Genomic DNA, 26,701 nt, shown 5'->3' on the forward strand with positions numbered 1-26,701 from the left:
GTTCGGTTCAGTAGTTATCGCGTGAAAGCGTCACAAACAAACTCACATTCACATTTATAATATTATATTAGTAGGGATTTCTGATTATTGTATTTTTATTCTTCAAATTGTAATGTAATTTATATTTTATTGAACACTGTCTGTGACAGTCGATTGTGAAGGGTCTGTTTAATGCAATGTTTACTTTTTATGTACCCACAATTTGGCAAATAAATTAGTTATTATTTCCTACTGTTTACCTGTCGATAAGGGTAGGTAAAATTTTTTTTTTTAAATCACTTCGGAAATACTCCGCTTCGTGTATTCCTGCCATTATCCCGCTGTCAATGGCTTATATGTTATTTTTTTTTTTATTCACTACTAGTTAGCCCTTAACTGTAATCTCATCTGCTGGTAAGTGATTTTGCAGTCTGAGATGGTTACGGGCTAGTCTGTTAGGGATATGGCAGTTATATTAAACCCATGCCCCTAACCGGTTTTTACCTGGTATCGTACCGGCACGTCTTTTCGGTAGCGTGCAAACTAGCCATAACAAAAGCCTCCCACCAGACCAGACCGCAGAAAATTTAGAAATTATAAACTCCCAAATTTCCTCCGCCGGCGATCGAAATCTGGACCTCTCGCTTAAATCCTCAGTGCTCACCACTGCGCCAGGAAGGTCGTCAAAACATACATTGATGATTCTAAAATAAGGACCTTTTTGGAACGACATGTCGCGACTGTGTACATATTACTTTCGCTATGAATAATTCCGACAATCTTTAATCTTGCAACGAGCCATGTCGTTTCAAAGTTACACTTTCGCTCACATCGCATCAAATCAAATCATATTGTGCCGGCACTTACTCGCATCAGATGTTATTACAGATAAACATATCCCAAATGTAATAGATCGTAGTGTTATGTTGTTTTCTTTTATTGACACAAAAATGTGACTTCTTACGTCAGATTTTTTGACGTCAGATTTATAGATAAAACTCACTTCTGCACGCTCTAATTTCAAGGGAGTTGGTTATAAGGTGGCGATGAGGGATATGGTAAAAAGGCCATAGAACCATAGGCCATATGGTAAAAGACAAGTAGAACTCACTTTCCATGCTGTAATTTGAAGAGAGTCGGTGTTGAGTCAGCCTTAGGTCGACATTATACAACGTGTAACCGAATAACGAAATACTGCTGAAGTTTGCATAAGAATATTTCATAAGGAATCGCCCTGTAAAAAAAAAACGAAGAAGCATATTTATTTTTCCGTACAAACTAATTCAAAACATAAGTGTTTCCTTATAACAACCCTATTGGAGATAAAAGACCGACACACGCATAGTACCTACGCTACGCGACACTTACCAAATAAAGTCATAGAAGTCGCTCGATTTTCATTTTGCATGTAATTCTCAGAGACAGTTAATAGTGTACCTCTGAAGTGATATTTTATTTTTCATTTAAACTTGAAGAGTGTTTTGAATTAGTTTGTATGGAAAAAAAATAACCCTTTTTTTCAACAGTATTTCGTAATTCGTTGAACTTTGTGTACTCGTATACCTATGCTAAGGCCCTAAAAGAGGTGGTAGACAACAAGAAACCATCTTCAAACCGTCGGTGGCACAGAGCCGTGCGCCGTGCGTCTCTCGAGAGGAAAGGAAACGGAAATAGTGCGTGAGGATGCTTACTGTAAAATAGCTCACCGGAGCCGGCACGCGGCGCGGCGCGGGCGACTCCCAGCGCAAGCAGCGCCAGCGCCCACCACCATGACATCACAACCACACCTGGAACAATAAATTATAAATAAATAAATAAACTACGACAATACACACATCACCAACTAGCCTCGAAGTAAGCGTAGCTTGTGTTATGGGTGCTAAGATAGCTGATGAATAGTTTTATGAATATAATACACATAAATACTTATAATATACAGATAAACATTCATGTTCATCACAGAAACATTTTTCCAGTTGTGGGAGTCGAACCGACAACCTTGGACGCAGAAAGCAGAGTCGCTGCCCACTGCGCCATCCGGCTAGGCAATCTAATGAACACCAACTATTTCGAGTAAAACAAGATATATTTTTCAAGTTATAATTCTTCTGGCGCGTTAGGAAATTAGATTGCACCATTATTGAGGAATCTCATCGTGTAGTCTACACGATGAGATTCCTGCCAATGGCTAACTTATAGCAGAATAAAAAATAAAAATAACTTAGTTTTATTTCAATTTAGTATTCATTCCAAATTTATTTGACATCCATTCATGCGAAACTTTTGCATTTGCAATATTAGTACGATTACGGTATTAAGGGTAAATATAGGCTTTAAGTCGAATTCCAACAAGTTTATATGTATAATTTTGACAAAGTCTACATCGGAAAACAGATTTTGTGTAGTAGTTTTAACCACCAGTTTTATAAAAGGCAAGCTTGTTTAACTATCACTCCTAACCAGGTGAGAGAGTCACAGATTTATTCCTTACTCAAGTGTTGTAGATTTGCTGGCCCAGTTTTAAATACGGCCGGCCTATTAGCGCGCCGATAAGCGTAACTAGAAAGCACCTGTAGACGTCCAATACGACGTACTTACTAACTCTGATAAGGGATTTATTTCGCATAACTGGAACAAACTAGGTGAAAATGTGTTGTTGACGATTCAACGTCAACTCTCTATGCCTAGTGAATAATTTCAGATTGTTTCAATCTGAAATTATTGCGTAATATTTTTTACCAAGACAGTTACGAAATGTTCCAATTACAAATTTGACATTACAATCTAAAAGAGGCTATCGTCATAAACCAAGTCCATTTTCAATATACCTGCAATCTATTCGTAATCTATAGATTTATTAATTAGCAACGTTATTATTGGCAAAAAATATCCTTACATTTTATAACAAATAATCTTATCAACAAATTACAGATAGATTGAATAAAGAATACGGACGTAAGGCAAAGGGAAGGATAGGTAGTGCTTATCCTTATAGAGTAAAAGGATACCCTAGTGACAGTTATATACCTACTTAGTTAACTTTTGTTACTGTATAACAACATTTGTTATTGGATTATTTGCCTAATTAATTTAAAATGTTATTATTACTTACTAGGTGTGCCCTGCAGCTTCGCCCGCGTAGTTTTGGGAGGCAGCGTACTTCATAGTCTACACCTAAAGTCATATATGAGATTTTTTCAGAAACTTTTTTTTTCTTACGTAATTTTTTTTTCAATGAAAAGTATACTATAGAATTCCAACAAGTTTATATGTATAATTTTGACAAAGTCTACATCGGAAAACAGATTTTGTGTAGTAGTTTTAACCACCAGTTTGATTAAAGGCAAGCTGGTTTAACTATCACTCCTAACCAGGTGAGAGAAGGATAGGCAAAGGTTGTTGTTGTTGTTACAGAGGCGTATATATACGCCTCTGTAACGTGTAGAATGCCATGTCATACCACGCCATAACCACGTCTGAAGCTCATATGCCAGTGATAAAAAGTATAAATTAAATTGTTACGGACGACTTGGCTACATGGTAATAGTACTTTTTATTTGCAGGGTAAATATGGAATCACTTTTGCAATTTTTATTTGTGTTTATTTGGAACAAAATTTCTATAATATGTCTTAAAAAATGTCAACGTCGACATTGTTTTCGACCACAAATTGGAAACTACTCTACCTGACGTATTCGAAGCGAAACGATAGGTACCCATTAGGTATGTTTATACTTATATTTTTTCTAATAATTATCTAGTTAAAATTATGAAACTATACAGTAAATAGTCATTTTAACTCTCTTAAACCCTTAAGAGATCATTACTTTACAGTTGCATAAAAAGTTATTATTACACAGGATGATTCTTTTTTCGTTCGTTTTTTGTTCAATCCAGTTAAAGTGGGATAAACTTCGGGTTGAATCATCATAATCATCATCATATCAACCCATTACCGGCCCACTACAGGGCACGGGTCTCCTCCCACAATGAGAATGGGTTAAGGCCGTAGTCAGCCACGCTGGCCAAGTGCGGATTGGTTTAATCCTCAAACCTTTGGGAACATTATGTGGAACTCTCAGGCATGCAGGTTTCCTCACGATGTTTTTCTTCACCGTTGAAACGAGTGATATTTAGTTACTTACGGGTATAATGAATATAATTAAATAAAAACATATTTATGTCAAAGAACAGGTGGCTCTAGTATCAACGTTAAATATACACAAAGCTCAAGTGGAACTGCACCGACGATATACCTGAATTATATTGTTGAATGTACTACAAGTACTGCTTATGCACCGTCGACTCGACCAACCGTCGTAATATGACACAAAGAAATATAATTCCCATACAAAATTCCGCAGAGGAAAGCTCAAAGCAGGAATGAAATAGCATTTTCCTTTGTGTGCGAGTTTCCAAACTCTATTCTGCCGCTACCGCGATTGAAAATGACATTTCCGCAAAGTGCTAGAAAATTGTTTGTCGCAAAAATAATATTACCTTTCGTGAAAATATTTTTTTATCTCTTTAGTACTGAATTTACACGTGAATTTTCTATTGTAAGCTTTGCTGATTTTAGTGTATATGCAGGTATATACAGAAAGGGTATTAAATCAGTATTATTTTAAAATTACAGTTTATATATGTAAGGATATACATACAGCGGTGGTACTTAAAGGGCTTAGTGTTTATATGAAGTTATGATAGTCACTCGATTGTGAAAACACGTGCATATATGTGACTCTACAGAGGGAGGCTAAGTTAGTCACTCGGCTCTCAATCGACGTAGAGCAAAGAAAACTGGAGTTGGAGATCTAAAAGTGAATATTTCTTGGCGGACTAGGTATTGATATCTATATTTAACGCTGCTTTTTAATATTAACAATTATTATATTGTACATTCCTTCACTTTGTTTATGGCATACAAGTTCAAACTTACTCGTTTACACTGAAAATTAATAAATGAAATTACCAAATAGCGTTGAATTACCCAACTAAACCCAAAATGTAAACTAGCTAACCACGAAAAAATGCCACAGTGCCATCTTGGTTAAATTCGCCAACCAATGAAGGAGTTTGTTAGCGCCCTCCAATACCAAACGCTTATTTACTATTGTAAGCCAATCACAACGACTTTGAATACAAAACAAAACAGAGAACGACTTCTGTTCTAAAATTCAAAAATTTTTTTTTAAGGAAGCCTACTATTTTGAAGTTTGTTTGTTGTGATTATTAAATCATAATAGTACATCATCATCATCATCATCATATCAATCCATTACCGGCCCACTACGAGTACTGGTCTCCTCTCAGAATGAGAAGGGGTTAACAGTACATTGTTATGCTTAAAATTATATGCAAATCTGGTATATTGTGAAGTTGCTTACATACCTACCAAATAAAAAACAAAATACAAAAATAATGTACGCAAAAAGGACAAAGATGCCTATAACCAACATACATACAATAAGTACTGGTCTCTTCTCAGAATGATAAGGGGTTAACAGTACATTGTTATGCTTAAAAGTTTATGCAAATCTGGTATATTGTGAAGTTGCTTACATACCTACCAAATGAAAAACAAAATACAAAAATAATGTACGCAAAAATGACAAAGATGCCTATAACCAACATACATACAATAAGTACTGGTCTCTTCTCAGAATGTGAAGGGGTTAACATTGTTATGCTTAAAAAAAGCGGTGATAGTCTTCAATTTCGGTGGGCCGAGTTTGAATCCCAGCACGCACCTCTTACTTTTCCAAGTTATGTGCATTTTAATCAACTAAAATATAACTTGCTTTAACGGGGAAGGAGAAACATCGTGAGAAAATCTGCATGCTTGAGAGTTCTCCATAATGTTCTCAAAGGCGCGTGAAGTCCACCAATCCGCACTGGGCCAGCGTGGTGGCCTAAAGACGTAGCAGCCATCCTGCGGCCAGACGCCCTGCGGCCATCGTGGAAGTAGACCCGTGATCTGCAGTGGTCCGGCAATAGTTTGATTTCATAATGACAATGATGACATTGTTGAAGAAAAATCAAGTCAGATAATAGAATAAACTAACCCAGGTTTATTCTATTTTATCGAATAAAGCTTTTCATGAGGCTTAAAATATTAATTTATGCGACATAAAACGTAGTGAGCTTTAATAAAAAATAACACGAGCTTTTTACTGTTTGTTAAAGCGTTAAAAAGTTAATATTTCTAGCACAAGAGCCTTTGATGTGTTACTCTTTTTTTACAAAGTTATTTCCTTTTGACCTTTATGCATTAATGAATAATTACCACATATTATGCAAATGGCAAATCAAGCTGTGGCCATCAATGCGGTAACGCAATTTGCATCAACCCATTAAAATTGCAGAGCATGATAATTGTAAGCGTACAAATTATGTATAGAGGTTTCCATAACATGTTAAAGGTGTAAGCAAAATAAATTATTCCGTAATGCACTGTCTCCGATTAGAGTTAGGTTTTGTTGTCCACGCCTGTGCCCGAGATAGCAACTTAAGCTGTTAGTTCAAATTGGTTGTGTTAGGTAAGTACCTACTTACGCAATAAAGTACTTCTACTCAATATAAAATGTTTAAATGAAGCTATTGTAGCCTAGTGGAAGCCTAGCGTTCGCCTTATCCAACTTTGATTGCAATACGTCCTAGAAAATAAACGAAAAGATAAACATTCGCGTAGCACATGCGAGTGACGTCCTTATTCCAGATTATCTAGACATAGCCTGTTATTATCAATTACACACAAACACACACACACACACACACACACACACACACAAAAGACTATTTAATCTTTTATATAGTTTTTTATTTACAATAGAAGAGTGAGGCCTGACACATGTATTTAAATGCTTTCTAGGAGGTCTCCAAATGTATTTTTAATTGTGTACGAAAATAAATTAGTGACAGAAAGTTTATTTAGAGAGGATTTCAATTTTACATATTTTTTACTTTTTTAAACGGTGAAACCCCAGTGCAAATCTGGTATATTGTGAAGTTGCTTACATACCTACCAAATGTAAAACAAAATAGAAAAATAATGTACGCAAAAAGGACAAAGATGCCTATAACCAATATACATACAATAAGGAAAATTTATTTATACAATTTACAAAGAACCCCTAACATATTACGCTTCCTAAGGAAATCACAACAAAATTGTTCGTCGAGTCAAATATCACATGGCATTCGCAGGAAGGCCCTTTTGTTTTATCCCTTTTGTAAATAACGAAATAGGGGCACATTATCCCTTTTTTCCTCAGAGTTCAGATTGTTTAAACAAAGCAAACAAAGGTACTTTCGTATCTGGTTGGTGATCCTTTTAACCTATTGATTAAGTAAAACATGTTTTGGCTTTTTCCATAAGGTTCAAAATTGCAAAATTTGGCTACTTTCTTTTTTATTTTGTTACGTCACTATTAAGGGAAATCCGTGTAAAAATATCCAGACTACTAATTTTTGGTAGAGAATTTCGATAAGCATTGCCGTGTTATTCTCTTCAATAATTTAGTTATTGTTTGATGATTTCAAATAAACACAACGGTTTAAGTATAATGAGGGCAAACTTGCTTTTGTGTTTATATCCTCTTTGGCCTTCAAATAATACTGATGTATTTAACATTATCGTCAGCCTTTGAAACTCCTACTGCTGGTTAAAGTCTTCTCTCACAGGATATGGTTTAAGACCAAAAACTACCAAGCTGCTCCAATGCGGATTGGTGGCCTTATATTATATAGCTATAATATTACTAAGGACAGATACTGTGAAACATAATACTTTTTTTTAATTTTATTTATTGATTCAAAATTATAAGATATTTTATAGGTTCTTCGCACCCTTAAGCCTTGTCAACTTGTCATTACTTAAATACCATTTTCTCTTGTTTTCAGTTTTTGGTTGAATTTCGACTTATGTAACTTATTATTTTAAGTTAACACTCTCGCATCGAATATCGATAGATAGGTGGCTTGGGTTCTGTGTAAGTATGAACCGTATCTGAAGTTTTCTTATTAAATTATGCTAGAGGCTTTTGTCTTTATTACATCAATGTACTCACATCTATATTACTAATCTAACTACCTCTTTATTTAAAGCCCAACGCGCCAAGGGCTCGAACTTGGCGTTATCAGCAAAAGCGAAAGTGAACCTATTATGTACGAACGTGGAAACGGTTATCAACTTATTACTCGAAAGTAAATTATCGTAAACTAAGTATATGCTCAAAATAGTTCCAATTAACTACCTACAATGTAATAATTTTACTATGGATTAGAAATTGTTACTCTCTTTACTTGAACTACCGTCAGTAACGACGTTCTATCAGAAAAAGTCACATTTAACTAAGACATCATCAAAACAAGTATGGCCGCCAACGCTTGACTATAATATATAAACCGAAGGACTTGCATGGGGGACACATAACGTACTTTCCTTACGTGACGACTTCTACCAGTTAACTCCCACTGCAAGCGAGTGAAGAAACCTTTTTCCAATAATTCATTATTATCTATCTTTTTAGGTGATTGTCTATTAACCCATCCTATAGCCCAAACACTCAGTCATCAACAGTAGAAGAATTATTAATATTCAGCTTTATGATATCCCACTGCTGCACAGGCTTCCTCTTTCATAAAAGAAAACGATTTAGAAATTTACCCCTCTATGCTGCACTACTATACTCTATCTTCTATGCTCTACTATTCTTATTCTTTTCTCCACTTCTTCTCTTTAAACAACTGCTGTGGAAAACTTTGTCCTCTGTCAATTCATCGATGGTATTTTTAAAGGTTTATTTTTTGGAGGAACAAGATTGTGAAGTTTTGTTCGGTGTCACCTTGAGGGGTGTCGCTTGACTTTGTAATCAGTCTTAGAGCCATTTGTGACAGAGCTCGTCAGAGGAAGTTCTACTTATATGCTTATTTTTGCTACCTAGCTGCATCGCTGAGTTTTTGTCCAAAGAGCATAGTTATGGAGGTGTAAATACAGGTATATGAGGCTTAACATCTACGCCTCAGGGCACATACCGGCACTTTGCAGCTTCGCAACGCTTTAAATACATATTTCCATGGAAAACTGATATCAATTATATATTTTATTGTAAGTTTATTATACGTATATACCTATATATACAAATATAATATATAATAATACAAATATATAATAAAAAAAAATTAACAAAAAAATTGGTTGTCTGTAAAGTCGGCTTACTGTCGATAGTTGAACGTGAAAACGATGTAAGAAAATACTGATGGAATGGTCGCATTTTTCAAAAGAAAATTTTAATTTTATTTGTTTGATAGATATTATCGTTGCTATAAACAATTGACACCACATTCACTTTTCACTGCACTTCATCCTTGCCGAAAACATGTAAATGTATTATTGTATAGAAACTGTCCACGCGGACGCATCGCTTACTCAAGTAGGAGAGAAACAGACGTCGAACGCGGAGGCCTACTGTGCCTCTTTGTCGCTCGTTCCGCGCTCTCGCTTGCACTTCAAGCCTAGAATGGAACGCCTTAGAGCGAGGTAACGCCGCATACGTCATGTTTTTTCGTGCGTGTAGCCGGCTCCATCGAATTATAAGACGTTGTCACGTCAAAAAGTATACAATTTGGCGGCCTTATCGCTACATAGCGATCTCTTCCAGGCAACCAAAGGCGTTAAACGCAGCTCAAGAAGAGAAATAGGTGGCGGTATATACCTATAGGTAGGTATATACCTATATATACACATATAATATATACACATATAATATATACAAATAATAAACTTACAATAAAATATATAATTGATATAAGTTTTAAATAAACATGCATATATATGCATTTTGTTAAATTTTTATTTATAATTTTACTATATGTTTATGTGGTGAACAATAAAAGTGTATTCATTAATTCATTCATTCAATTTATACAGATCGTACGAAAATTAAGGGCCACCTGTGCGGAGTCCGTCTTCTATGTATCTTCTATGTATAATTACTAACTTAATTTTTATCCTAGAGTTCCTCAAATCTTTCACCGCCATTAAAAAGCATTTAAACTGTTCTATCCCTGCACTTATTCCATTTATCAATCATTCAAATGGGAACTGGTTAATATTAACCGCAATCAGCTCTAACATAGTAAGTAATTACATATTTAAGTGCGTGCTTTATCAATTATCTAGAAAGTTGGAATGCGCTTCAATCATAGCGACAAAGTACGAAACGCCTAATATGGTGCACCTGATAATATATCTATCCGCGAGCTTAATATGTCAACAAGTATTAATTGCTACAAGTATCTTAGCTAGCAGCTATATTTGTAAAGGAAAATAATATTTATGGACAATCGAGTAGTGTAGATGGCCGATCGATACTGTAGACATGTATTTTTCCGCCAAAGGTGACTTTATTTGCCTACCTAGAGGTGCGGTCTTAACCAACGCGATTTATATAGTGCAAAGTACACTGGCTCATCTAGTATTTTGAAAATATTAATTAGGTACGATAGTGTAATGATTATTTACATAACATAACTGAGACGACTTTTTTTTCGTTTATTTATAAATATATATACTTTTACATTAATTCTCAAGTGTTTATGTAATATTTAATATTTTATTATTTATTTCATGTATTTTTCTTATTTGCACAATTTTTTTTTATGTTTTTGCATGTAGTTTTATAATATTTTTACACAACCTGTTCGTTCGTTCATCATATCAACCCATTATCGGCCCACTACAAGCGTCTCCTCCCACAATGCAAAAGGGTTAACACCGTAGTCCACCACGCTAGCCCAGTGCGGATTGGTGGACTTCACACACCTTTGAGAACTCATGTAGAACTCCTAGGCATGCAGGTTTCCTCTCGATGTTATACTTCACCGTTGAAGCAAGTTCTAGATTAATTGCTTATAACGCAGATAACATGGAAAAGTTAGGGGTGCGTGCTGGGATTCAAACTCGGTCCCCCAAAAGTAAAGTCGGTCTCCTACCCACTGGGCTATCTTAATTCCTACTTATCGAACAATAATGGTCGGAAGATCGCTACTAAACCAAGATAACGCCGCCTTTTGTTTTCTACTCCAACGCTTACGAATCCTTCTATTCTTCCTTTATTTTCCATACATTTATAATAACTTAGTAATAGAAAACAAACATATACAGTAACGTAAATTCATTTCCTACTAGTAAGTAACCAAGTATTTATTGTGTGTACACTCAAGCACAGAGAAAGGTAATCAAACTGGAAGAACCGCTTCATAAATGGACGATAACAATTACAAATCGAAGTGGTAATACTGGAAGAACGAAAATGGGTCGTTGAAATCTAAGCTCTATTTCTAATGATACCTGTTTAATGTACTTGCCAGTATTTTCCATACTTTCCATATAATGTACAGCCATATGTGTAAAGGCGCATATCTGTCCAACAGAGTTTTATGATATAGCTAAGCAGTGAGCGAGGTCATATGTAAGTTTGATTATTATATTCCACATTTACTTTCCGTCCCCATAACATTATTATATATAGTTTTAATATTAGTTATTTTACCATATAGTAATTTATTTTATTTTATATATGTACTGTTTTTGTAATTTTTGTAATTATTAATATGTACCTATGTATATTATTAGAGTTTTGCGCACTGCTATAAGGATTCATATGTGAACCAATTTCCTCATACTGGTTGCCTGGAAGAAATCACTATAAGTGATAAGGCCGCCTTTGTTATACAAATTTAATTGTACCTTTGTTGTTTTTGTCTCTTTTTTTTTTTTCTTGTTGTCAATAAAGTATTTTTTGATTTGATTTGATATTTAGGTACGAAGGTATGCGACCTTTTCCACTAATGGTCAGTCTATATGAGCATTCCGGCGCTACAATGATGCCAATGTGCTGCAACGGATGTCAAATCGTCTCTAGCTCACATTCTTAGTTCACATGCTTAGCTCCCATTCTGCCGGTTGGTGCAGTGGGCAGCGACCCTGCTTTCTGCGTCCAAGGCCGTGGGTTCGATTCCCACAGCTGGAAAAATGTTTGTGTGATGAACATAAATGTTTTTCAGTGTCTGGGTGTTTATCTGTATAAGTATTGATGTGTTTTATATTCATAAAAATATTCATCAGCTATCTTAGTACCCATGACAAAAGCTACGATCCCTTGGGGGCCAGTTGGCGATGTGTGTAATGTCGAAGTAGGTATATTTATTATTTGTTTTATTTTCTAATCAAAAACCATATAACTACCAACCAACCATACAACTACATACCAACTATATATAATATATATGCATAGTTTCGTTGCAGATTTACCTTATGCTAAACTATAAAAAGTTCTTATTTGTTGATATCACAGACATCTTTAGGAACGCAGCTTAGCAGAAACACTTAAAGTACTTAGTCGAAAAAAATTTATACATGTATTAACTCACTCGAAGCGGTGATGCGCAGTGTGTAGGAGCTCGACTTCACTTTCGGGGGGCCGAGTTCGAATCCCAGCACGCACCTCTAACTAAGTTATATGCGTTTTAAGTAATTAAAAATATCGATTGCTTCGACGGTGTAGGAAACATCGTGAAACCTGCATGCCTGAGACATTCTACATAATGTTCTCAAAGATATTTGGTGTCCACCAATCCGCAATGGTGCAGCGTGGTGAACTACGGCCTTAACCCCTTCTTATTGTGGGAGGAGACCTGTGCCCTGTAGTGGGCCGATAATGGGTCCTAAGAAAAATATACTTTTGGTACTAATGTCCGCTATATTGTTTTTCTTGTGATGTGAAGACCTGACTACAGAAACTATAAACCCTAAAAAGGGCATTCCTAAGAAATAGTTCCGTTTTATTGGATCTCGATGATAGAGCGAATTTATGAGTCGCAGAAGGTAACTAGCAGTTTCCAAAGGAAAAATTTTTGGCCCACACAGATCATACCAATTACCATACACTACGTTTATATAAGGAACATCCTTTAAAGTAACGGTAAGTAGTCCCCATATTGAAACGTATCTTAACTGCCTTGTCGATAAAATAAAACTTTATAAGGTCGCACATAAAATAAAAGTTAAGTAATTTTTAAATTAACTTCGACAAGCCCGATCATCGGGTATTCGCCACACCCATTCAATGTACTGGAATAAGGGCATACGCTAGCAATCTTGTAGGTAAAATAAAACTTGGCATTATAAAAGCGTTTAAAAAATAGCAACTGTAAGCCTAAAGTGTTAACATATGCACTACATATATAGATTTTATAGCATTTTCTTTTACGGGTATGTAGACGCTAAAATGTACATTATACCTTTTTATTAAGTTACTCATTCATTTATTCAAAAAAGAGCAACGTTTTTCCAATATTTTCACCACTAGATTAAAATGATAGTAGGTATTTTGCTAAAGAGAATCTAAACTAGAATCTGTTATTACACACATAAGGATGTTTGTAATTTATTTGTGATACATTTGATAAAGTGTAGTCAGTGTTAGTAAAAATATTAATAAATACAAAAAAATATATTCTCCGACTCTCAATAAGTTCAAAGTTTATGTAATACTGAAGCGTATATAAAAATCTTATTGAAATTCAAAGGATTACTTAAATGATAAAGAAGCTTGGATATAAATTGCTCTAACTCCATAGTTAAATATTAATTGACTTTGAAATGGCGATAACATAAAAAAATTTACGGCTAAGTTTGTTGTGCGATTTTCTTAACCAGGTTTAAGTTTACGGACGTAATTACAAAAATATATGTATCAAAGCATCATAGGTGCCCGTGACAATAAAGAATTTTTTTTATGCGAGTTTAATATAGATCAATATCATTACGCGGAAAAATAATAAGTTGTTCCTGAAAATGGTAATAAATTTTTCTACGTGTTAACGGTATCAATCTTTCGCTTTAAAACGCAAACATGGCGCTACGGTGAAAACTTTACGACGCCATTCACAATTTTGATTAAATATCTTCTGAGCAGAACGCAATTTCTACACGATTTTTATCTCTAGAAAGCGAAATGAGCTAATTGTTCTTTAGTATCAGAATCCACCCATATCCTTTATATACAAATTGTATATTACGGGCGAATTTAACAGAGTGGGCAAAGTTTTCACTCTTCTGCTCTCCACTGCACTAAAATACGATGCACAGATCCTCTGTCTAAACAATGTGCTTAACCAATTGCTGCACTGGTTCAACAATATTAAGCTGTCCACGTAAAACCAGCTTATTATCCTCATCGTCGTTATTAGTATGTTTGGGAAGGGATATCTCACTACCATTGCAAAGGCAAAAGTTAGTTCGTTGCTATTTTTAAGTAATTAAATATCACTTAAAGCGCACATAACTTTAAAAAGTTACAGGTCCGTGCTGGGATTCGAACTCGGTCCCCCGAAATTAACCTCGAGCTCCTACTAACTGGGCTATCGCCGCTTCACTTTTCATAGTCAATAACATAATGTGCACTTACAATTACTATAGTGTGCATTAGATAGCGCATTATAATTTCAAAGTGGTGCGGGTTTTCTCCTTTTCATGGCAAATTGGAAGATTAAATCGGACCACCCGTTGTAGCTACAATTGAGTCTAGTACCCACAGAACAGCGCTCTGCGGTAAGCCTCTATAACTCAACGTAGCTGTTTAAATCATTTTAACTGCGATATGCATATTACACGTAGTGCTGTTTTGTAAACGCCCGCTAATGATTTAAATCTTTATTGATTGTTCTACGACGATAATTATTTATTCTAACGTTGTGATGTTGTTCTGTATATTATAATTAGATAAAATTAAAAAAAAAAACAAAAATTCTTTATTCATGGAGGCCTATCACAGGCACTTATAAAGCGTTCATTCTTATTATATGTTTACATAATTGTAAGGGGATGGTGATGACTTCATTCGCCAACTTAAACCTAAAGCTACGAGGGCTCCACACGCGCCCTGGTTTAAGAAGAGCCCACAACAAACTTAGCCGGAAGTTACGTATATTATTCATAAAAATATTTATCAGTCATCTTAGTACGCATAACACAAGCTACGCTTACTTCGGGGCTAGATGGCGATGTGTGTATTGTCGTAGTTTATTTATTAATTTATAAATCTAATCCAAAAAGTTCGTAAGACAGATTTAATTAAATATTGTTATCTACGGGGTAGGTAAATAAAAGCACTGAATTCATTTTGCCCTGTGAAGATATAGGATAAGATCATTAACCGTAACTGTTTTATCGGTTTTTAAAAAAAATAAAAATTGTTACGATTTTGTGAAGCTAACGTCCACTTCTACTCTTTTTCTAGGATACAAGTTATCATTATGCATAATTTCGTCAACGTAGGTATTGTGAAGTCGCATATACATATTTTTTTTCATATTACAATCATGTTCAGCACACAAAATTCCTTATAAATAGTTTTTAAATTAATTAGATCAACTATTAACTACTATTATTAACTATTTAAATATATCTTCCGTAGCATCTACAAACTACAATATGGTTAAGCGTTCACATTTTACGCATCACGCTGCTCTAAACAGCGTTCTGTCATATAATTGCATTAATTTTCTCTAACCAGCGGGGAGAAAGTAAAAAATAGACTCAATTAAAAGTAAAATATGGCCGCTACAGTTTACAAGCCACCAATTATAGTAGGGAAAGTTGTCGGGCAAATTAATTAAAAGGCCATCAGAAACCAATCAAGGTGTATTTATGGGGCACTCGCCAAGGGATTACGGGTATGTATTACCTTGCACCGTAGTTGATATAAACTGACTGTAAGAGAACATTTTTATGACGATGTTTAATATTTTATTAACGTTAAAGATTAGTAGCGGTGATAGCCCAGTGGGTAAGGCATCTGCTTTCCTTTCGTGGAGATCGAGTTCGAGCCCCGGCACTTTTCGGTGTTATGTGCGTTTTAATTTAAGCAATTTTAATTGCTTTGAACGGTGAAGGAAAACATCGTGAGGAAACCTGCATGCCTGAGAGTTCTCCATTATGTTCTCAAGGGCGTGTGAATTTTACCAATCCCTGGGCCAGCACTGGGCCAGCACTGGGCCAGCGTGGTAGACTAGGGCCTTAACCCTTCTCATTCTGAAAGACCCGAGCCCTGTAGTGGACCGGTAATGGGTTGATGATATTGAAAGATTAGTAGAGACGTTAGACAGTACTGATGAGGAAAGAAATGGAAAATAAACAAGAGATCTCACAGAATAATATTCGCGGTATGAGAAAAAAAAATAAAAGAAGACAAAGTTAAAGGTGGGAAGATTATGTTAAAGACGTGGCAGGGCCAACGTGGCGTCGAACAGGACGGGAGATGTCTGCTTATATAGACCTAGCGTCAGGTAGGCCATTTGCTTCGTCAGTCAAAACTAACTATGCCACTGTATACATACATACTTTATGTACACTACAGTACACTATATTCATATCATGTCTCTTGTAAAGTTTAATGCTATCTCATTCATATCTGTTACAGTTCATCCATAAATTACAACTTCACGCTAACTAGATGGAACTACCCCTCTAGTTAGTTTAAGTGGCCCTGTCGAACTAAAAAGAAGTAAAAATAACTATAAAAACTCTTAACCGAAATCCGAAACAGTCGCTGTGGCCGAATGCGGTAAGGATAAGACTATATTTACAGCATTTTAACCCACACTGCCCTGCCCTTAATACTAGCGGCTAGAAAAGGTATGATTTGAAAAACTTACCTTAGGTGTTCGGAAGTTATATAGTTATCCAAAAAATATCTTATTTTGGCATAAATTATAGGTTTTATAGATAAAAAGTGCAAATTATAAAAATCATTTCCCGCGAAAACTCTCTACGGTTTCATCGCCAGTCATAGTTAAAGTCATAGGCAACTTAAAGCTTCAGTAAGTCCTTGTTTCATAGCTAAAAAATATTGATTTTTCTATTGATAACCAGTCACAAAACACTTGATATACGCATACATTTTTGAGCTTCAAGCGGTACAATTATGTTTATATAGACGTGACGTCAAAAGTTTCCATTCGGCGTTTTATCTGTCATGGCGGATCGATAGATTTTGCAGTTCTATTTATTGAAAATGAATAACAATTTTACTTAGAACATGAATAAAAATATATTTCATTATACATCTATATATATAAAAGAGAAAGTGTGTGGGTATGTTCCGTATAGGCTCCGAAACGGCTGGACCGATTTCAATTAAACTTTCAGGGAATGTCCGGATTAACCTGACCAGTAATCCTATAAAGTTTGGTGACGATCGGAGTACTCCTATTTTTGAACTGTCAAACTGTCAAATACAGCTTTTATTTACTATGATGATATTCTATTGTTGGGTGTACATGGGTGTAGATAATGATCTTCACGAATAGAAGAGAATGAATACGGAGAGAGATAAATGTTTTATTATATTATGAGACTTAAGTTAAAAATTTAATGATGTCAGTTTATTGTTTAAATAAAATAAAGCAAAATCTAGCCCGGCGAAGCGGGCTGGGTACGCTAGTAATAAGATAAATACAATATTTTAGCAATTCTTTGTTACTGTCATCATGCCTTAGGTAGTCAATTCGATTGACCCATTGGTTAGAAATACTTCATGCATTATAACTACGGCTTAAACGATTTAATGAGCGTGAAAACGAAATCAGAAAACAAAAATTACAGTGTACCCAAACAGACATGTAGAAGTAGAATGAGCGGCTTCTAATAATAAATAATTTTCCAAATACAGTGGTGCAGTGGTGAGCACAGTGGTCTTATAAGTAGGTAACAGGTTTGATTCCCAGTTGGAGCAAATTGGGAATTAATTAAGATTGCAGTCAAAGGCTAACTTAAAAAGTACATAAGTGTTATCACCATATTCTAAAATTGATTGATTATGATTGATTATTATGATTATTTTTTATCAACCAACCAATCAATTTTTTATTTATTTGAGGTTCAGCTAAAACTTTCTTTAAACAAGGAAAACCTAAGAGCAAAATCTGAGCAATGCATTTAAAAAACAATGAACTGCGGAGTCTAAATGCAAAATTTTCCCATTAGCATTTCGCAGATCTACTTAAAATTCTGACTGAGCTCAACTGAATTTGCAAGGACATTTAATTTGAAGAGTAAAATCTCCTTACTGCCTGCGCCATTTTGCTTTTTACGTTGTAAAGAAATAGTGAATGTTTAAAACTTGTGGAATTAAATTAAATTCCAAGTTTCATGAGCAATTAGGTTTTTTACGCCCTTCGCCCTAATTACTCTTCGGCACTGGTTACTGGACAATGAAAATTTAAGAAAGTAATTAATTTAATGACTGTGTCAATAGCCAAACTTATTTTTTGGCCAATAACCGGTAGACTGGTGAACGCTTTTTTCCAGTTCTTTAAAAAAAGGTTGAACCCTAAAGTGACTTCTCCAAAAGGCACCAAAATGAAACTGCTAACTTAGTCAATAATCTATATTTATTTCTGTAATTTATATTACTTCTCTTAGTCGTCTTAGAAGAAGAGGGTTTGTGACAACTGTAGTCTGATCTACCGTCACAACGCGTTTAATTAAAAACTATGACCCGTGCAACTTCGTCTGCACCAAATCGCTTATTACCGGAAAACACGAATAATATGACATTTTCTAAAAATGAAACCCCCTGTACACTAAATTTAATGAAAATCGTTGGAGCCGATTCCGAGATTCCAATTATATATATACAAGAATTGCTCGTTTAAAGATACTCGTATAAGATACGCTGTTAAAATTTGTTGTCAAAGTTAAAGTCAAAGTCAAATATTTCTTTGTTCAAATAGGCACGCACATATATGGCACTTCTGATATGTGTCACGTTAAGCTATATCGAGCTTTTCTCTAAAAAAAAATCTCGTACGAAACGAACGAAAAAGAAACAAAATTTTTAAGTGTTCACCACCGGAACATGGAATTGCAACAATGCTTTTTGCGGTAGAAATAACCATGGTGGTACTTCCCCGGAGTGAGCTCAGTCAAAAAAGCTCTACACCTATTTACATTATTTACAACCATTTAAATTTATTTCATATACATTTGCAGTATGAACGCGACCTTAGACACAAAAAACGTTCCATATGACATAAGTACCTGCACTTTTTACTTGACTCTAACTGCAGCCTTACGCTCTGATTCCCCTCATTAGAAAACCAAGCTTTCCTCGCATCGCGACATCGTTTAGATACCTCGTTAAAAAGTAGACATAATTAACTTGAAACTGGATGTAATTTATCTGTATTCTATTAAACATTAATGTTTGTATTACTAACAAAACACCGTCATTATGAAGTCCCAAGGCCGGACTGTGCTAGTCCGGCCTTTTTGATGAAAGAGAAAGAGAGTAGAGAGATATCAAGAGCTAAACTCTTCAAAGCTGCGAAGTTGAATGATTTGAAGAGCGATAACGATTTCACATGTTACCCAACCAAGGTATTGGAGTGAACAGCTTGGTTTTCATAACTCCTCAGAACGCCTTGACAGAAAAACCCAATACTTAACAATTTAGCAAGAAAGCTCTTTAGAATCTCTGATAGCCTAGTGAGGGCTTCGGTTTCTCTTTTGGAAGGCCGAGTTCGAATCCAAGTACACCTTTAACTTTTCTAAGTTATGTGCGTTGAAATATCACTTGCTTCAACGGTGAAGGAAAACATCGTGCGGAAACCTGCATGCCTGAGAGTTATACATAATGTTCTCAAAGGTGTGTGGAGTCCACCAATCCGCACTGGGCCAGTGCTGGTGGACTACGGCCTTAACCCCTTCTCATTATGGAACCCGTCCAAATGATGATATAAGTTTATACCTATTTATACCGAGATCTTTAGACTAACCATCTGGCGTGTGGAGTCCTCTCATTGTGGGAGGAGATCCGTGCCCTGAAGCGTGCCGGTAATGGGTTGATATGACGAGCTTTATGTGAAAGAAGCAGAACTCGCCCGGGGAAGTACTAACGCATCCTTATTTCTGCCGCTGAGCAGAAGTGGTTACCTGTTACAGTCATAAGATCACCTTTTTTACCATCGAACCGTGAGGCACCGTAAGGATCTGCATCCGTGGTCGATATACCGAGGATACGAAGCGCTTCGCATATTCGTTTCTGATCCGCACCGCTAGGATCTGGAATGCTCTTCCAGCTTCCATTTTCCCCAGTGCCTACAATGTACCCAGTGAGTACCTTCAAATCAAGAGTGAGTAGGCATCTTCTAGGCAAGCGCGCTCCACCTTAGGCTACATTATCGCTTACCATCAGGTGTGGTTGCAGTCAAGCGCTCGTCTATAAATATTAAAAAAAAAAAAAGATACTAAACACCGACGCCTCAGTTTGATACATACAGGGCGGCAGTTTGTAGGACGTGATCCTAGTTTGCCCTTCAAATTGTTGCTCTGTTTATAGGTGGTTTTCCACGGTGTTAAATAATAAATTTCCAGATTTACAATCGAAATCAGAACCTCCACCTTGTAAAGCCACAGCGCTTACCACTGCGCCAGGAAGTTCGCAATGTGTTATATGTGATAGGTATTTCATTTAAATAAATAAAAGTTCTATAGAGTGCTGAGCTAGTAGAGTTTGATTTTGTATTAAAATCTCCAGTGTAAACGCATATTTACTCGCTCCAGTGCAGTTTACTATGCCATCTGATAAAAACCTGTCATCGTTTGAACGGTCATCTCAATTGTACGGCTTTTCGCGCATGTTGAATTTCACTGCTAGCCGGTTCATCCATAATTTTATTACCTACTGTTGCAATTGAATTTATCTGCGTTATTTTCGCTTTTTTTAATTAAATCTCGTGGAAATGTTTGGTTCTCGCGGGATAAAAAGTATTTTATGACCATCCACTGTTTGCATCACGATCGTTTGCGCTACATGGTTTGGTGCCCATGGTACACGTTACATGGTACATTACAGGTAAGCAGGTAACCTATGTGCATCTTAATGACAAAAGTTATATAATTTGTAAGTGTGTAGTTAAAATTAACATAACTAACAAATACATAAATTAATAAACATACATAATTTCGCATTTATTTTAATATTAGCAGGGATTCAAAAGTCTGTAATTGTGCACACACACTCGCACATCATCAATCATAATCATGTCGACCCATTACCGGCCCACTACAGGGCACGGGTCTCCCCCTACAATGAGAAGGGGTTAAGCCCGTAGTCCACCACGCTGACCCAGTGCGGATTAGTGGACATCACCAAAATTATATAGAACTCTCAGGTATGCAGGTTTCCTGACGATGTTTTCCTTCACCGTCGAAGCAAGTATATTTTGATGAATTTCTTACTGACAAGGTTGCTTGGAAGCATCCGCTTTCATCTCTCACAAAATTGAAAAATGAATACTAAAATTTAAAATGTAAGTTTTTGATGTTGGAAAAGAGCAACTGCTGAGTTTCTTGCCGGCTTCTTCTCGGTAGAATCTGCCTTCCGAACCCGTGGTAGTCACTACAAACAGACAGACTTGACGTTTCAAAAGTGCTTATATTAGGCCTACTTGGTATAAATAAATTTAGAATTTGAATTTAATTACTTAAAACGCTCATAACTTACAGAAGTTGGAGGTGCGTGCTGGGATTCGAACTCTGCCCCCGAAAGTTACGTCGAGCTCCTACCCACTGCGCTATCACCGCTTCTATAGCCTATAACAATCCACTGCTGGACTCCTCTCCCATCGGAGGGTTTGTCCATTATCTGGACAGATGGGTTAGTGACTGCAATGTATGGTAGTAGTAGCACAGAGGACGCTGCTGCCCGTTGTCTGATACATTTCCTTAGTCGCCTAGTAGGACTTCCTTGGGAAAAGAAGTGGTTGTTACCACGTTATTCTCGGCATTATATTCGGCACCACACTCGCACTCACTCTCTTTTTTCTCTTTCTCTCCTTACCAAGTGAATTCACCAACATGCTTTAACATGCAGTCTATAGCGACCGCTATGTATGACAATTATATGAACCAGATTACACAAAATAGATATATCAATGAAATTTAAATTTTCTCATTTCGTAAAACTATAAACATATTTTCCGACTAGACGTATAAATAATTTATAGTATTTTCACACATCGCTGAACATAAAAAGAAAGTAATATCCTTTTATGTTTTATTGCAAATCCAATCGGAAGGACCCTGCAGTCAATTTGCATATAAAGTGGGACCTTTAATGGCGACGGAATTATTTAAATCCGTCCATTTTACAGACGAGTGCTTGCTAATTTACGTACTCATTCAGTTTGCAGTTTGCAACTTCACTCATTTTAATCAAACCATCTACTAACTATTTAACATAAAAGTAAAATCTTTATATCGTAATTTTATCATATATCTAACTTGTAATAAAAAGAGATAAAGAATTTATTATGATCAAACTTACGTACTTACAACGTACTTTATAAGCGCTTTTGAAAAGTATGTCTTATTGCAGTGACTCTACCGCCAGTTCATTGTCAAAAAGCTTGCATTGTGTGCGATAATAAAACACGCTTCTTAAAAAAATAATGAATATCAAGGTAATCTTTAATATCTTGATATTTGATAGTATAACATGATATTTGATAGTAAAGGTCCTTTATGAAATCCGTACATATGACATGTTTACAAGGACATGAAAAGAGCCACTAACAAAGACAGGAGGAGATCTCAAAGTGGTATAGGTGCGCAAGGAGGTAGAAGTGCCTGATCCCGGCTTGAGAACCGACCCATAAAACCCAGTCTCGCTACCAGGAAACCAGAAAGCTAAGATTCTTAGTTACCCTGAATAAACACCGGAAAAATCTTACATTAATCAAGAGCGGATTTACCTACCTCCTTTAAAAGCACACTTTAAGCTCGAGATTGAAAATTTACATTTCCTATCAGATTCCAACGATATCTTTGCAATTCAACATTGCGAAAATTGCAATATCTCGTCGTCGGTAGAAGTTACATTCCTCCAAGGAAATTTGAAATAACTTGGAAATATTTTCAACTGAAATCCTTTCTGTATTGGATTCTTAGAAATACTTTTAAAGGAGATTTTAATATCTTCTTTGCTTTCTGATTACTTTGATTTTTTTAATGGATATTACATTAAGAATTTTGAGAAGGAGGTGAACCGCGGAATACTACTCGGATAGGCAGTGTTCGGGAAACTTCATGACATCTTTTCTTCCAAAATCTTAGCTAAGTGCCTGAAGACCAAAGTCTTTGAACAGTGCGTGTTGCCAGTGATGACCTATGGTTCCGAAACATGGTCGCTAACTGTGTACGCCCTAGTAAGATTCACTCAGCGGGCGATGGAGTAAGCTATACTCGGAGTATCTTCTACGTAATCAAATCAATAATGAGGAGATCCGTAAAAGAACCAGCGTTACCGACATATGTCAACGCGCCGCGAAGGTAAAGTGGCAATGAGCGGGGCAAATAGCTCGAAGAACGGATGGACGTTTAGGTGGTAATGTTCAAATTGCAGACTTAAATAAAAACTTTTTCTAATTTTTGATCCCCTTAGAGATAGTATTTAAAAAAAAACTTTCTTAGTACAAGCCAAGCTAGCTTAAGGAGTTTGCTCAAACACCCTCAAAATTGTAATGGCCGAGCCTATAATACTTATCGATTTGAATATCTGATCCATCTTTTGCTTTTTGTTTTTTAAGTCTGCAAACCCTACAACTTGCTCTTCTCCAGTTTAACTAAGACAGAGGCCTACGTCCTTGCCCAGTATACAGTGTATATCCCCGTATTTCCAATAAAAACAATATTTTTATTGGTAGCTAAGAAACTTAGAAACATGCATGTCAACTCATCATTCCCACTGCACTGCAACGGCGAAAGAGATCGAACACGAGAGGTCCATGAACCCAGCCAATGCCCACACGAGAAATCATTTCTTTCACCGGTAAATGTATTGTTCCCCTATAGCGTTTATATAATATAACTACGAAAAAATCACCTCTTAAGTACCCTCTACGTTTAATTTAAAATTGCACTTAATGCGACAAGCGCTTACTTAAAACTGCTTATATAATAAAATAGTTGCATGGCTCTAAAATTACGGTTGCGCTCAGAATTCTTGTTTCTAGTAGGTACGGTTTTCGACATTTTGTGAACAAGCCAAAAAATCAAAAGTTCGCTAACTCCCGAAGCAGAAAATGTTAACGTTTCAGTATTTAGCGCTTTTTACGCGACATAAAACGAAACCGCCGCCGCTGGCAGTTTTGAATACTTTGACCTATAAACCTATTTTCTACCCCCTACAGCTGCTGCAACTTTAAGTAGTCTCTCAATCATTTAAGTTTGAACATAACGGCCTCGAATATTGAATTTCAGGAGCCAAAATTATAAAATCAAAAGTGTGTTTGTTTGATTGCCCCTCAATCACGCAACAATGGAGTATAGATTTCAAGTGACTTTTTTGCATTGTGTAAGTTTATGAGCCGTAGGTAAAAGTCACAGGCGTTTTATCCCAAAAAACAATTGAGGGTCTGGGATGGATCCAAATTGCAATTCGGTTATTACCTCTTATGCCGAAAATGCTGTAGGATTTTAATAAAATATCATATTAAGGTATGTCAGGTTTTTAAATGGAACTGAATAAATTTTATTTTGTTCCAAATACTTACGAGTATCTTAAAATCGTGTAAGAACTTTTTCATTTATTTCATTTGTAAGAGAAGAAGATTTCATTTGAAGAAGTTGTTTCTGCGGTGCGGCCGCAGCAAAAAGTACACGCGGATGTAGCCGCCAGCAGATTTAGTAAGGTTAATGGCTCATTAAAGCCCAAAATAAATCCTACAAGCTTTACAATCCAGAGTCAAATAGTGGAAGTTACTTCGATTAATGGATGCACCCTTTCATTGGCCGTATCATATTGGCCTGCTGTCAGACTGCAGGTACGATTGAAGTCGTAAGTTTGTGTCAAAAATCATGTCTGGATACAAGCATCATGTAACATGTAAATGTTTATGATAAAATCTTTTATGTTCCAGAAATAATGTATGTTATTGTTATCTGTATCACGCATATTTGAATGCAATAAAACAAATCGACAAAAACAAATTGCATTTTATTTTTTACGTTGCTTAAATTATGTTACATCTATTATCAAATAAGTTTGTATCGAACTTTACGTCAATCTATCAAACATTTAACACCGTTCCGACAATTGCAACAGAAACAATCTAAGCTACTCACAATAGCATCAGATCTCCTATCTAGTCTTTACTGCCTTTAGTCCATTGTGACAGGAGAATCAGATAATATATCGAATGTCTTAGTTAGAGCGCCAGCACACGTGCAATTCGAATCACTAAAACTTTATGTTCGGATTATTATTATTTTGCTTAGGCGATAAGAATTAAAAAGCAAACGTTGCGTGCAATATTCTTATAGCCTTTTGTTGTTGTTAGTTGTTAGATCCCGAAAATAAAATTAACACGGCAATTTAAGACGGCAGATTGGCGCAGTTTGCAGCGACCCTGCTTTCTGAGCCCAAGGCCGTGGGTTCGATTCCCACTACTGGAAAATGTTTATGTGATGAGCGTAAATATTTTTCAGTGTCTGGGTGTTTATATGCATATTCTAAGTATCTATGTATATTACTCATAAAAATTTTAATCAGTCATCTTAGTTCCCATAACACAAGCTAAGCTTACTTTGGGGCTAGGTGGCGGTGCGTGTATTGTCGTAGTATATTTAATTTAATTTAATTTTAAGAATTCCTTACAAAAACTATGTTCAGCTTTGAAGTCCTGTGATTAAGATGATGATGATGACGACAATCTAATTTGGAATAAGTCTACCCAGGCGGCAGCCACATTGCAACTTATGTTTGCTAATCTTTTTTTTATGTCGCCGTCGGTAACTTTGTTTCTATCGCGGTTTGCTTTGTTACGATTTTCGCCTCTCAGCGAGTTTAGTTAAATAAAAGCTTGTAAAAAGTATTTTGTGTGCGTTATACAATACGTTTATTGTGACAAGGGTAAGATCAGATATTGCGAAATGTCTTATTTAAATCTATGAATCGCAGACTTGTTGGGGTCATAATTCACTTTCACTCCTATAGGGCGTTTAAAGTTATATCTAAGTGATCGCCCGTGGCTGCACGTGATTTCAAGATAAAAGATCTGAAATACTTTCTACTTTTTTTCACGAAAAGGTTATAGAAAAGTCCTATTAAAGTATAAAGGACTACGTAAACGATAAAAAAGCTTGGGTGTAAATTATTGCTCTAACCAGGTTGCTCTTCTAATAATTTAAAATGACATTGTGAGATGGTGATAACAAAAAAAAAAAACACCCGGCTAAGTTTGTTGTGGGCTTCTTCTTAGACCAGGACGCGTTTGGAACCCTCGTAGCTTTAGTTTTAAGTTTACGAATGTGGTTATCGCCATCATCTCACTACCGCGTAATTCTTATGTACGCATCAAAAGTGCCACCTATGGGCCTACTTGAATAAAGATATTTTTGACTTTGACTTTGACTTTATATAGAGTCTAATGACAATCTTAGAATTAAATCATTGTCACATGCCTCTTCCGTCTGACAGCTGTCATTTTCATTGGAATATCACGCATGAGCGATTTTTGTTCAATATAAAACACATAATGCTTTTTCAAAATCTGCGTTTTTTTTATAATTATGAAAATATGATAGAACCTGCGAACAGAATATTTATTTTTTATTTTATCTGAAATATTACTTAAAAGAAGATGCACATTG

General features: G+C 35.8%; 1 protein-coding gene across 2 annotated transcripts in view; it reads right to left on the reverse strand.

Annotated features, from left to right (window-relative positions):
- LOC120629783 (serine proteinase stubble) overlaps positions 1-26,701 on the reverse strand; it is a 181,982-nt gene that overhangs the window by 67,661 nt on the left and 87,620 nt on the right. Inside the window, exon 3 of one of the 2 annotated variants that reach the window (XM_039898824.1) lies at positions 1,686-1,766. In XM_039898824.1, coding sequence (XP_039754758.1) covers positions 1,686-1,766 — 81 coding nt within the window. Of the gene's footprint in view, positions 1-1,670; positions 1,767-26,701 lie in introns of both variants that reach the window. The other variant, XM_039898823.1, reaches the window with a different exon arrangement.

The sequence above is a fragment of the Pararge aegeria genome, chromosome 15 (assembly GCF_905163445.1).
Source record: "Pararge aegeria chromosome 15, ilParAegt1.1, whole genome shotgun sequence".
NCBI classification, from domain to species: domain Eukaryota; kingdom Metazoa; phylum Arthropoda; class Insecta; order Lepidoptera; family Nymphalidae; genus Pararge; species Pararge aegeria.